General features: G+C 36.6%; 1 protein-coding gene across 1 annotated transcript; it reads left to right on the top strand.

The window, feature by feature from the left end:
- Positions 1-211: 211 nt before the first annotated feature.
- Positions 212-9,689, top strand: LOC125236109 (protein king tubby). Its single transcript, XM_048142805.1, has 8 exons — positions 212-390; positions 500-623; positions 759-848; positions 3,311-3,370; positions 6,520-6,692; positions 6,993-7,176; positions 7,725-7,924; positions 8,397-9,689. Exons 1-8 carry the CDS (start codon positions 349-351, stop codon positions 8,799-8,801), a joined length of 1,278 nt encoding a protein of 425 aa, XP_047998762.1. The 5' UTR covers positions 212-348; the 3' UTR covers positions 8,802-9,689.
- The last annotated feature ends 2,174 nt before the right edge of the window (positions 9,690-11,863 follow it).

Raw genomic sequence — 11,863 nt, forward strand, 5'->3', positions numbered from 1 at the left:
TTCCATTATTTATAACATTTTGAGACTGTTTTAACAAGCTGTTATTAAAAAGAAAATATTTTAATATTTATTGTTCTATTCGACGAACGAAACAGCTAATTAAAAAGGGTTGTTGAAGAATCGATAGGTTTGAACTTCCACTTCTGACATTTTACAGTTGTCATTGCTATTTCAATTTATTGGTAACACAGTATTCCTGGGCAACGGTAGGCAAGGATGATATATAAACAAAAAATGAGCTTTAAAATGCCAATTATCGTAGTATTCAATATATAATTGCTTATTTTTATGTGTAATTAAATCTGTGCGGTGTAGTGAAGTTATAAGTCACAAGACAAGTGCTCAAAAATGGCTTCAGTAAGTGTTCGGGATCAGAAGATCGAACAGCAAGTGAGTATCAATTATTTAAATATTTCCCACTAAATTAATCATAACTCGTGCTACGCATTAAAGAAGGAAAAACGAGTATAAAGGCTGTAACGTTGACTTCTTGTTTTAGCGTCAAATAATGGAGCAAAAGATGAAACAAAAAAGGCAGAATTCTGGTATGGTTCAGGCAAATGATCTAAGGGTCGGTTCAGCAAAGCGACCTATATCTGGAAGCCGTTCCCGCGAACTTCATGGTGAGTAAATAGTGACTCAATTTCAAATGAAAATGTTGTGTTTATGAATGATAGATGTTTTAATTTAACCATGCATGATTGTCATTGATTTTCTCATTTATTTTGTTATGCCATTGTCTTTTTGTTTAATAACAGGCTATGATGGGCCCATGCAATTCCTTATGTCGCCAGTGAATCCAGACCAAGTCATACCCCTCCAAACCAATAGAATATCAACCTACGATGGTAAGTACCAACGCTTGCTGGTTCCATACATGTTTCCATTAATTTAGCATGATTTCTTGTTCTCGTTCATATTGCAGTTGTACATATTTGTTTTTGTAAATATACTTAGTAATGTTAATGCAAAAGTTTTGATAGAATTGCAGAAAACAGTATATTAAAAATTAACCCCCATTAGCGGCCTGTCAATTTTGATCATTGAAATAATGACCTTGACATTTATAACAATAGATTATAATTCCCAGGCATGGATCCGTGTCTAAGCATATGAGGGGTTAAAAGATTTGTTCAATTAAATTATGTTACATCTAATATATATAGTAGTATAATATCTTGAATATAGTCTTTTTTAGCAGGAACATAAAATAAAATAAAAAATGTCTCCATAACCTGTAAATCTACATTAGTATTTATTCAAATAGGCAAATTCATTCAAATATTTGTAACCTGTTTTCAGTTTCTAAACTCTGATCATAAGTTTGATCAATACTTATTGATACACAAATCTGCTTATAAATCTGCCTATATCTGCTTAGAATTTCACCACCCCCTTTCTTCCTGTGGGTGTCGTAGAAGGCGACTGTGGGATATGGGTTAAATTGTGGCGTAGGCGACAGGCTGGCAACCTGTCACTGCAATGTCACAGTTTCGTTTTCTTTCAACCCCTTATTTGCCAAGAGTGGCACTGAAACCTGAGTAGTTTCATGTGCTCTGCCTACCCCTTTATGGGACACAGGCGTGATTGTATGTATGTATGTATGTATGTAAATCTGCTTATCTTATCTGCCCTACAATATCACAACCATATTGAACAAATATCTCACTGAAATCATGTGCTTAAGTACTGTTTGTACCGGTTGTTATAGAAACGGGTGCCATTCATCAATGAACTGAGTCATGGCTAATGAGTCAATCAATCACTTGGATAAACTAGAAAACACTTGACTTGTGACTATTTTGCTATGAATCAACTTGTATGAATATTGGGACCATATATGTATACATATGAAAAAACTTGAAGAGTTAGTTTATAAATAATATATAACTTTGAGTCAGATGTTGAGAAAGTTATACTTTCCCACATACTAACTAACCTTTTATCAACTGTATGTTTATATACAAGAAAAGTTCGCCTTTGTACACCATAACTTTACTGTATTTCTATATCCTAACTTGTCTTATGTACAATAAAGTGTTTACATACATACATATACAATGTTTTATAAATATGCAATCAGGTCATGGTATAGGACTGACTATATACGTCATTGTGCTGTTATTATAATATCATACAAGAATAACACACACGAACAATCTACAATATGACAAGACTGTTATAAGGATTCAATAATTTTGTAACTAGATTTGTGGTTTTAAAGAACAGGACAAATATTGAATTTAATGTACTCATTCCTTGCTGAATTATTCTTATTAATATGTCATGTTGAAACTCGGCCGATAACTGAGTCAAGCATAAACATCTTTTGTCTCTCAGTCGAAGATGAGTAAAGGGGGTTTTTCCTTATCCCTGGCTGATTCAGGAATATATACCTAAGCAGCTACGAGTATCTTTGGGTCTTGTACAGGGTTCGAGGATATATATCAAGATATATATTCGATATATATCCAGCTGAGTTCGACGATATATATCAATGGATATAAATATCCGATATATATCATGTTTTTATAATTTTTGCAATACAAAAATGGGTTAAAAAAATATTGCATCGTTAAAAATATAAGTTTTTATGTGTTTATTACTGTTTTTCTACTAAATATTATGTTTTTTAGTAGATTTTTCCTTATCTAAAGTAGTATTCATAAATAATGCAACAAAATAATAATATGCCTTCCATACAAAATGGATATATATCAAAGTTGATATATATCCGATATATATCATAAATATCCGATATTTTGATATTTATTATAAATATCGGATATTTTCGAACCCTGGTCTTGTACCTTACTACTTTATTTGTGTCGCTTAACTTCAAACTCGGGTAAATCCATCCTGCTTTAAGGTTGATTATGTATAAAAATATATATATAACCTGAAAAAGAATAAACTTTATAGTAGAATGGATTTAACCGAGTTCGAATTTAAGCAACACATTTACAGTAGTACTAATATTTGGGCCTTATAAAAACTATCTGTCAATATCAACTGTTTTATTGTATATTTAAAAGAAGTTAACTAAGTAATCATAGAATTTCAATGATTTCATGTCAACATACAATAAGTCCTCTGAGCATAATAAAAAAATCTTAATATTAGTGGTAAAAGTTACGTACATTTATTCTTAAATAAATACGTGCATCATATTAAGGCCAGGCGTTACGCCGAAAATCTAGCTGTGAACTCAAAGACACATTTGTTTCTTCTTTTGTTTACACACAGTCTATTACCGTCTTTTGTTTGAATGAGTGTTTATACAACTAATGACGTCACAATTCGGTTTTAGAGCTCGGCAACCAAATCGAAGTGCTAACAGTAGGTGACGGTGACCACAGCGGTGAGGAAGGTGCGTTTAAACGGCGCGTGTTAGCACGATCTTACGCGAGCCGAGCCGTCCGTGTAGATGCGGCTCGGCTCAATACGAACGCGAGCCTGTGCGTTTACACGGCGCGAGGTAGCACGATCCTACGCGAGCCGAGCCGTCCGTGTAGATACGAACGAAAGCCTATTATATTGTTGCGATTTTTGTGACCGAGATGTTTTGGGTTCCATATTGATGGTTCCTCTTCATATAATTCAATAAAGCTTTGAATCATATCATTGCTCCACTCCATAATTCGAACACATGAAAACGCCGATAAATAAATTTATAGTTTAAAAAACTCTAGAAAAACACGCTTTTATAAATGCACGTAAAAGCCAAAAATAAATTATGGATCGTTCAAGTTGTCTCTATTTCTGGGATGAAGAGTAAACTATGTGCTTTTAATTATAATATTTGATTGTAAAAGCGTGGGGCGCTGCAGTCGTGCTGCAAGTCCAGTTAGCGCGCCAATCTGTGTAAACTGCTTCTCGTAATATAGTTTAACTTGATTTCTCAGCAAGTTATACAAAAAGATTTTCCTGTTACAGCGCCCCACGCTTTTACAATCAAATATTATAATTAAAAGCACAGAGTTTACTCTTCATCCCAGAAATAGAGACAACTTGAACGATCCATAATTTATTTTTGGCTTTTACGTGCATTTATAAAAGCGTGTTTTTCTAGAGTTTTTTAAACTATAAATTTATTTTATACTTTTTAGTCGTTAATAATGAAATATCTTTAAAATTTAAACATAAATTTATTCCAAGTAGGCGAATTTCGCAAGCCATTTGTGGCTAACACGTATTGCTACTTAATAATAATTAATACCACCTGATGTATAGGTACCAAGCTTATCGCAATAAAGTTTTTCATTGATTCATTTAATTTTAATTTTTATTTCAATTTCTATTTTATTGAGCCCACATTCTCTCCATCTCCGCCAGTGTGTCTGTATTGCATGGTGTTTTACCTGTCAGCTTTAGAACAATCTAGCTCTTCTATCTGGATAGCACTAAGTAATTTTACTCTACTCAGGGCCACATGAGCCTGTCCAACCGCAAAAATAAGGGACCCTAAATACACCACTGCGTAGTGCCTTGCATCTTGTGCACGGTAGATGCCCAACTTGAAATCACTAGGAGTCAATGCCGGCCAGTGCCGGCCTGTGCAATCGATTAGGGTTGTGTGGGTTGGTTGAGCGAATTTGAGTTTCGGCAGGTTTGGGAAGAAATTTTAGCATGTAGGGAAAAAATCGCGAGCGTAGCGAGCGCGAAATTTTTTTCATAGTGCTGCGCTAATTTGAAGATTAATGCAATACGGAACTTAAGGATTTCATCTTACTCTGTAAGAGGATAGAGACAAAGGGTTGAATTTTCTCAGTCGCACTCTAGTATATTTACGTTGGGTTGAACCTGGATATGGAACGTGGACGCGACATTTTGCTAAGCAACTAAAAGACTGATAGTGGCTCTGGGAACTGTAGACCTTCGCGACATGCTTAGCAGTAGCGTGGCGTGAAATTTTTCGTTGATAAAGCCACCCCCCACCCCCCACCTTATTTTCGCTCTTAAGGGTCGCAAGAAAACCCACACCCACCTTTTTTATATACTACGTTAATCTTTCTTTTTTTCGGGGCCGAGCCCCCTTTATTTACTCTTAAGGGTCACAAGAAAACCCTAACCCAACTTATTTTTAATATTACGTTAATCTTTCTTTTATGCGGGGGCTTCGCCCCCCGAGCCCCTCTTACTTTTGCTCTTAAGGGTCACAAGAAAACCCTTAACCAACTTATTTTAAATACTACGTTGATATTTATTTAGGCAATCATGGTCGCGCGATAAATGATAAAACAGCAGGCCGTCCCTATCGATGCCCGATGTTTTATCGTTTATCGCGCGACCATGATTGCCTGGCTGGGCTGCATATTTAAGGGTCACAAAAAAGACCCTAACCTGACTTAGTTTAGATATACTGATTCGGTCTTTCCTTTTTCCGCTCATAAGGGTCGCAAGAAAACCCTAACCTAGCTTAGGCCTCGCTTCGCTTCGGTCAATAATAGGTTTGTTATAACGTTGAAAACGTAACGTTCGAAGTTCATTACGTGGCCTTTCTCACAAGCGCAAACAGAACTATGATACGATATGCCATCATGGAATGCCAGTGCCTGTCTTCGGGCTTCATTATCAGACCTTGAAACCTAATCGTGGTCAAAGTTCATTATAAGACTTTTCTAAGAAACCCAAAAACAGCTATGATAAGAAGTTCCATCATGTAATTCCAGTTCATATCTTCCGGCTCCAACATCAGACCTTGAAACCTAATCGTAGTCAAAGTTCATTACAATACTTTTCTAAGAAACCCAAAAACAGCTTTCATACGATGTTCCATCATGTAGTTCCAGTTCATATCTTCCGGCTCCATCATCAGACTTTGAAACCTAATCGTAGTCAAAGTTCATTACAAGACTTTTCTAAGAAACCCAAAAACAGCTATGATACGATGTTCCATCATGTAGTTCCAGTTCATATCTTCCGGCTCCATCATCAGACTTTGAAACCTAATCTTAGTCAAAGTTCATTACAAGACTTTTCTAAGAAACCCAAAAACAGCTATGATACGATGTTCCATCATGTAGTTCCAGTTCATATCTTCCGGCTCCATCATCAGATCAGTTCAACAGTACCATATTATTGTATTGTCATCAGAACTGCATACAGCTGCCAATTTTCATTACGCTACGATCCTTGGAAGATGGTTAAATTAGCCTCCGTAGATTCCATTACATAGTTAGTTACATACACGACGACCTAATAAAAGCGTGTTAAAAACTTAAAACTCGACTTCCGTCGTCGCGCGCTTTGTACCATCTGTTTAGACGGCGCGTATTAACACGAGCCGAGCCGAAGATGGCGCGCGCGCCTTTGATCCGTGTCGAAAAAACCGACAAGTGATGGATCGCGCGAACTTTGCCGAGCCGAGCCGAGCCGCGCCGAGCGTAGCTGTTTAAACGGCGCGTGGCGCGCCGGATCACGAGCCGAGCCAGGCTCGGCTCGCGTTATCGCGCGCCGTTTAAACGCACCTTTAGGATGTTTGTGCTGACGCTGCGGTGATGCCACTGCAACCACGAGCTAAACGGGAGACATCTCCGAGCCAGGTAAAAGACTTCACGAGGACGTGCAGTGTGCAGGATGGCCGTGTCGGTTGGTATGCCATGTTAGCACGGATGACATTTGTGCTGAGTGCTGACGCAGCTATGGTACCGTTGCAACCTCGGGCTAAACGGGACACATCTCCGAGCCAGGTAAGAACACTACTTATAAGGACTCACGGTGTGCGGGAGAGATGGCCATGACACTGGAAGACAGGTAAAAAACCTAGAGGACTGGATTGCTGTGTCGGTTTGGGCCTTCGTCGAAGGACGTGCGATGTGAGAGCATAATACTATTTTCTTATGACAAAGCTAGTTTACTAGACATGTTTTAAAAAGTTTGGTTTAGCGGGCTTTTAAATATCTAAGTCTGAAATAAACATTTCGGGGGATTTCTAAGTTAGTTATATCCACAGTTCCTACTTTTAATAATCGTACGCTTTTATTCCACAGGCGGTAGAAATAGAGGGTTCCGTAGAGGGTGCCGTAGAGACGTTCGTAGTGACACCAGCGAGACACGGAACCTTGTACAAGTGCCGGATAGCGCGCGACAGGAAAGGCATGGACCGGGGACTTTACCCTACATACTTCCTGCATCTGGAGAAGGATTATGGGAAGAAAGTTTTCCTTTTAGCTGGTAAGACAACAATCGTAGTAAAAAAATATCCCTTTCAATATTCTAAGCGATTGTAAATCTTGGGAAAAAATTTATAGTATTTTTGTCTTATCCCCTACACACTTAACTTCTTCAATCCTAGAATGAAACATAAGTTCCTCATTACCACTTGAAAAAGAAAGATAACTAGTTTTTACTACGTTATAAATGAATTATTTAAATGTTTAGATAAGATTAACAACAAACCATAACCAATATATACCTTGCAACCTATTAGATTTACTCGATCTCGTTTAAACAAGGTTTACGAAAGGTAAAAGGAACAAAACTGTCGATAAATCTTCTTGATCGTTCCCTCACCATGCGCGGATCCAGGGGGTCATGACCCCCCCCCCTTAAGTGGGGCCCCGGGCCTTTACCACGTGACCCCCCCCTCCCCCTTGGGCACGAAGCTGGATCCGCGCTTATCCCTCACTCCCTCAGGAGATCAAGATCCTCATATCTTGACTCCTTATAATCGTGTACACCAGTTATCGTTAACTCTAATAAGAGTTTATTTTCTTCTACAGCCCGCAAAAGAAAAAAATCAGCAACGTCCAACTACCTAATTTCCACGGATCCAACGGAGCTGACCAGAACTGCCGACAGTTTCGCCGGAAAGCTTCGGTCTAATTTACTAGGGACCGCTTTTACTGTGTATGATAATGGAAAAGCGTGGAGGAAACATGATCGAGCCAATACGAGGCATGAGCTAGCTGCTGTTGTCTATGTGAGTGAATACATACATAAGGGGGGACCCATAAAGGGGTAGGCAGAACACATGAAACTACTAAAGCTTCAGTGCCACTCTTGGCAAATAAGGGGTTGAAAGAAAACGAAACTGACATTGCAGTGACAGGTTGCCAGCCTCTCGCCTACGCCACAATTTAACCCATATCCCATAGTCGCCTTCTACGACACCCACGGGAAGAAAGGGGTGTGAGTGAATAAATAACTAATATGTCTATAGTTCTACTGAAGGTACCTACTTTTATCGTGGGACTGGAGGCAGTTTAGCGGAAACTTCTGGACTAATTTACTGCTTTAACAGGTTGTTCGTATAAAGTCCTTAATAATAAATAAAGTCACAAACAAATCTTCTTATGATAAGCAAACGATTGGGTCGTTTTGTCGGAGACAACATTCCATGTATTTTACATTTTTTATGGAAAAAAAATCAAGGAATATTTTAAATTTTCCAGGACACCAACGTACTAGGCTTCAAAGGCCCTCGCAAAATGACCGTGATCCTGCCAGGCATGACGCCCGACCGTCAGCGCGTCACAATCGCCCCTGAAGACGACAGCGAAACCCTGCTAGAGCGCCTCAAACTACAAAACCTAGACGAAATAGTCGTACTACACAACAAGACCCCTGTCTGGAACGACGAGACACAATCCTACGTTCTCAACTTCCACGGAAGGGTAACCCAGGCAAGTGTTAAGAACTTCCAAATTGTACACGATTCTGAACCGGACTATGTTGTTATGCAATTCGGTCGCATATCGGAGGACGTTTTCACTATGGACTTTAGATATCCGCTGTGTGCTCTGCAGGCGTTCGGTATAGCGCTTAGCTCGTTCGACAGCAAGTTGGCTTGCGAGTGAAATTATAATTTTAGAAGTATTTTACAGCGAATAGTATTTGAATCCATTGATTATGTTATCACAATCATGCCGGTTTTTGCCATTAGTAATATAGTATTTATGTTGTACTTATTTTGTGTATAGTATGAATTTGTGTTAGGTCATACACATTTACACGATTTTGGAGAATACTGGCTATGAATAAGAATGACTTTCACAAGTGAAGCTTGGTACAATCACGAAATAGTTCCCACGTTTTGTTTACTAAACGCATTTATCAATTTAAAAAATAGGAACATGGGTAGTATTTGTCCAGATAAACGCACATAATAAATTATAGTGTTACCATATGACTATGACATATGGTAAAAGTACCAGTTTTCGACACTATGACACTTCAATGTCATATTTGTTATGTTATAACAATTCAATCTTAAGTCAATAAATATGACAGAAGAGTATTATCAAAGAGGATCGAGTATTATAGAGAGTTACTGTCAAAGTAAAATATGTAATCACAGTGCATAGACATGCCATCTCTCGACACAAGCTTAAAACTTGGTTTGACAACTTGGCATATATTCTTAGCTTTATATGTGTTAAAATGTCAAATATGAATATTAGTGCCATCTAGCCGAGCGTCCCCCAAAAGGTGTAACGCCATCTAGGCCACCGTACCGTTTCCTATATGGTTCTGAGGTACGTTTTTTTCTTAGACTGTAGCTTTCTATACGGAATTACATATGTCTTTGGTATTATATGTTGTAGTATGTCGAGCATTGGTACGTTTACCTTAGCTTAGGTTGTTGTGTCTCATGTATTGTATCTATAAATTGAAACGAAATCGATACACTGTACCTACAGCACAATAACATTTTGATATACACATGCAAAAATAATACAATTGGGTTATTATAAGAACAAGTCACCATAGTATAAAACTCCCGTGAGACTTATACATATTTAAAAATATTTTAAGCGGGTTACTCACGTATTAAGTCGATATAGCGTTCGACATGTTTCGGTCCAATTTCGAGAACCTTTCTCAAGAGTAGCGACCCCGCCTTTACATGTCGAGAGCGCGACGATGGCTACTCTTGAGAAAGGTTCTCGAAATTGGACCGAAACATGTCGAACGCTATATCGACTTAATACGTGAGTAACCCGCTTAAAATATTTTTAAATAAGTCACATAATATTCATTCTTTCTTATTTATTAAAATATTTTCGTTTATTATTTAAAATATCAAATTGAGGCTAGTTTTTGGTAAGCCATTGTAAGTTATATGCATTTTATTTCAAGTCTGAATCATTATGAATGATATGTAAAATATATTGTATCTCAAATTAGTAATGTAAAATACATTGTATCTCAAATTTACAATAAATGGTGTTACCACAATTTTGAACATAATATACATAATTTATTTTTTATTGTTTTCACGTCACATTATGAAATCATGACAAATTTGTGGTCCTAGTCATTTAAAATAATTTTAATTAGTTAATGTTAGTTAATTACAATTAGTTATTATAATTGTTAATTGCATTTAAACATCACCAAATAAAATATTGATATTGTACAGTTAAAAGTAAAAATGTAACACATACATTTTGGACTACTTCGATTCGATTACAGTAGTTATTAAAGCTGCAAGAAAAGTACATTTTTACAATTAACTGTACTGTTGTGTGATAATGGGTCATATCATATCACGGATAAACGCACAATTTTTTGTGTTATTAGTTTAGTTTTAATTTTTGTAGCTTGTACTTTTCTACACTCTTACAGTATTCTATCAATAATTATGTTGTTTAAATATGAACTGCAATTGGTATTATTTTAGGCTATCTTTATATAATATGTGAAATTCACAAGCAAAAGATGCAATATTTTTTCATACCATAAGGACAAAATTTGCTCGTATCTTATGCTAAATAACTTACTATGGTAAGTGACAATATTGTACCTTATTCTTGCAAACGTCACATATGTCTACTGTCTCAAAGTATTAAAATATAAACTAAAAGTATTAATTTTCTAAAGTATTGGCTTAAGTTACACGGGCAATGCCTTCGTAGTAAAACGAGTAATGGAAACTCAAGCTTTTTAGCTTTTAATATTTCAAAATAAAAGAAAACTGGAACGACTTAATAGAACTTTAAACGAAAAAATTCCACCAATAAGAAATAAGAGGTGTGTGAGTCTGAGTTGGTGGATACTCCTTCTTACATTTTTTATTATAGTAAAAGTATTAAATACTAGCTTTTTCCCGCGGCTTCGCTCGCGTTAGTAAAGAGACAAAATGTAGCCTATGTCACTTTCCATCCCTTCAACTATCTCCACTTAAAAAATCACGTCAATTCGTCGCTCCGTTTGGCCGTGAAAGACGGACAAACAAACAGACACACACACTTTCCCATTTATAATATTAGTATGGATACACATGACTTCATCTAAATACATAGTAGGTTAAAAACTGTTTACATGCAGTCTCACTTCCATTAAATAGTCAGCAACAGAAATAAGTGTACGGACAATAACAACATTATTTAAAAAATACTGAAACCATAGTCAATGACACAATTGATTTTCTTTTTAATTTAATTTCAGCTGTGACTATGCGCTATGACGCTCAACACAACACAATACAGTTGTTTAATTAAATATTAATTAAATTGTGTTAAAAATGGCGTTGTCGTGGAATATTAAGAATGTCCATATATACTTATTCCTCTTGCTGAATGAACACACAATTTGCTTTCTCATATAGATTTGACAATAATCTGTCCACTGCCTTGTCTCAGGTATGACTGTCATTTTTTAAGAAAAAAACTGTCCCATTCTCAGTAAAAAAATTTTTCGCGGTATGCGCACTTACGCTAATTGGGGGGTCCCAAATTCTGAAAATGCCCGTAAGCGCATCAAGTAACTTTTCTCTGAGACACGAATAATAAAATTAATAAACGTGTGCCTATAATAGAATATGTGTGTAGATAGCTAAAAACGGAAAATAAAATGTATTGTAAAATAATTAAATGAATAACGTCAACGCGTCAATATATATGAGCTTTCTTGTAGT

The sequence above is a fragment of the Leguminivora glycinivorella genome, chromosome 18 (genome assembly GCF_023078275.1).
Source record: "Leguminivora glycinivorella isolate SPB_JAAS2020 chromosome 18, LegGlyc_1.1, whole genome shotgun sequence".
Taxonomy (NCBI): domain Eukaryota; kingdom Metazoa; phylum Arthropoda; class Insecta; order Lepidoptera; family Tortricidae; genus Leguminivora; species Leguminivora glycinivorella.

Excerpts from the sequence above, each read along its gene's own strand:
- LOC125236109 (XM_048142805.1), top strand. The coding sequence starts at position 349 with ATGGCTTCAGTAAGTGTTCGGGATCAGAAGATCGAACAGCAA. Across the intron at positions 6,693-6,992 it reads GGGACACATCTCCGAGCCAG|GCGGTAGAAATAGAGGGTTC; the intron begins GTAAGAACACTA and ends TTTATTCCACAG. Across the intron at positions 7,925-8,396 it reads AGCTAGCTGCTGTTGTCTAT|GACACCAACGTACTAGGCTT; the intron begins GTGAGTGAATAC and ends TAAATTTTCCAG.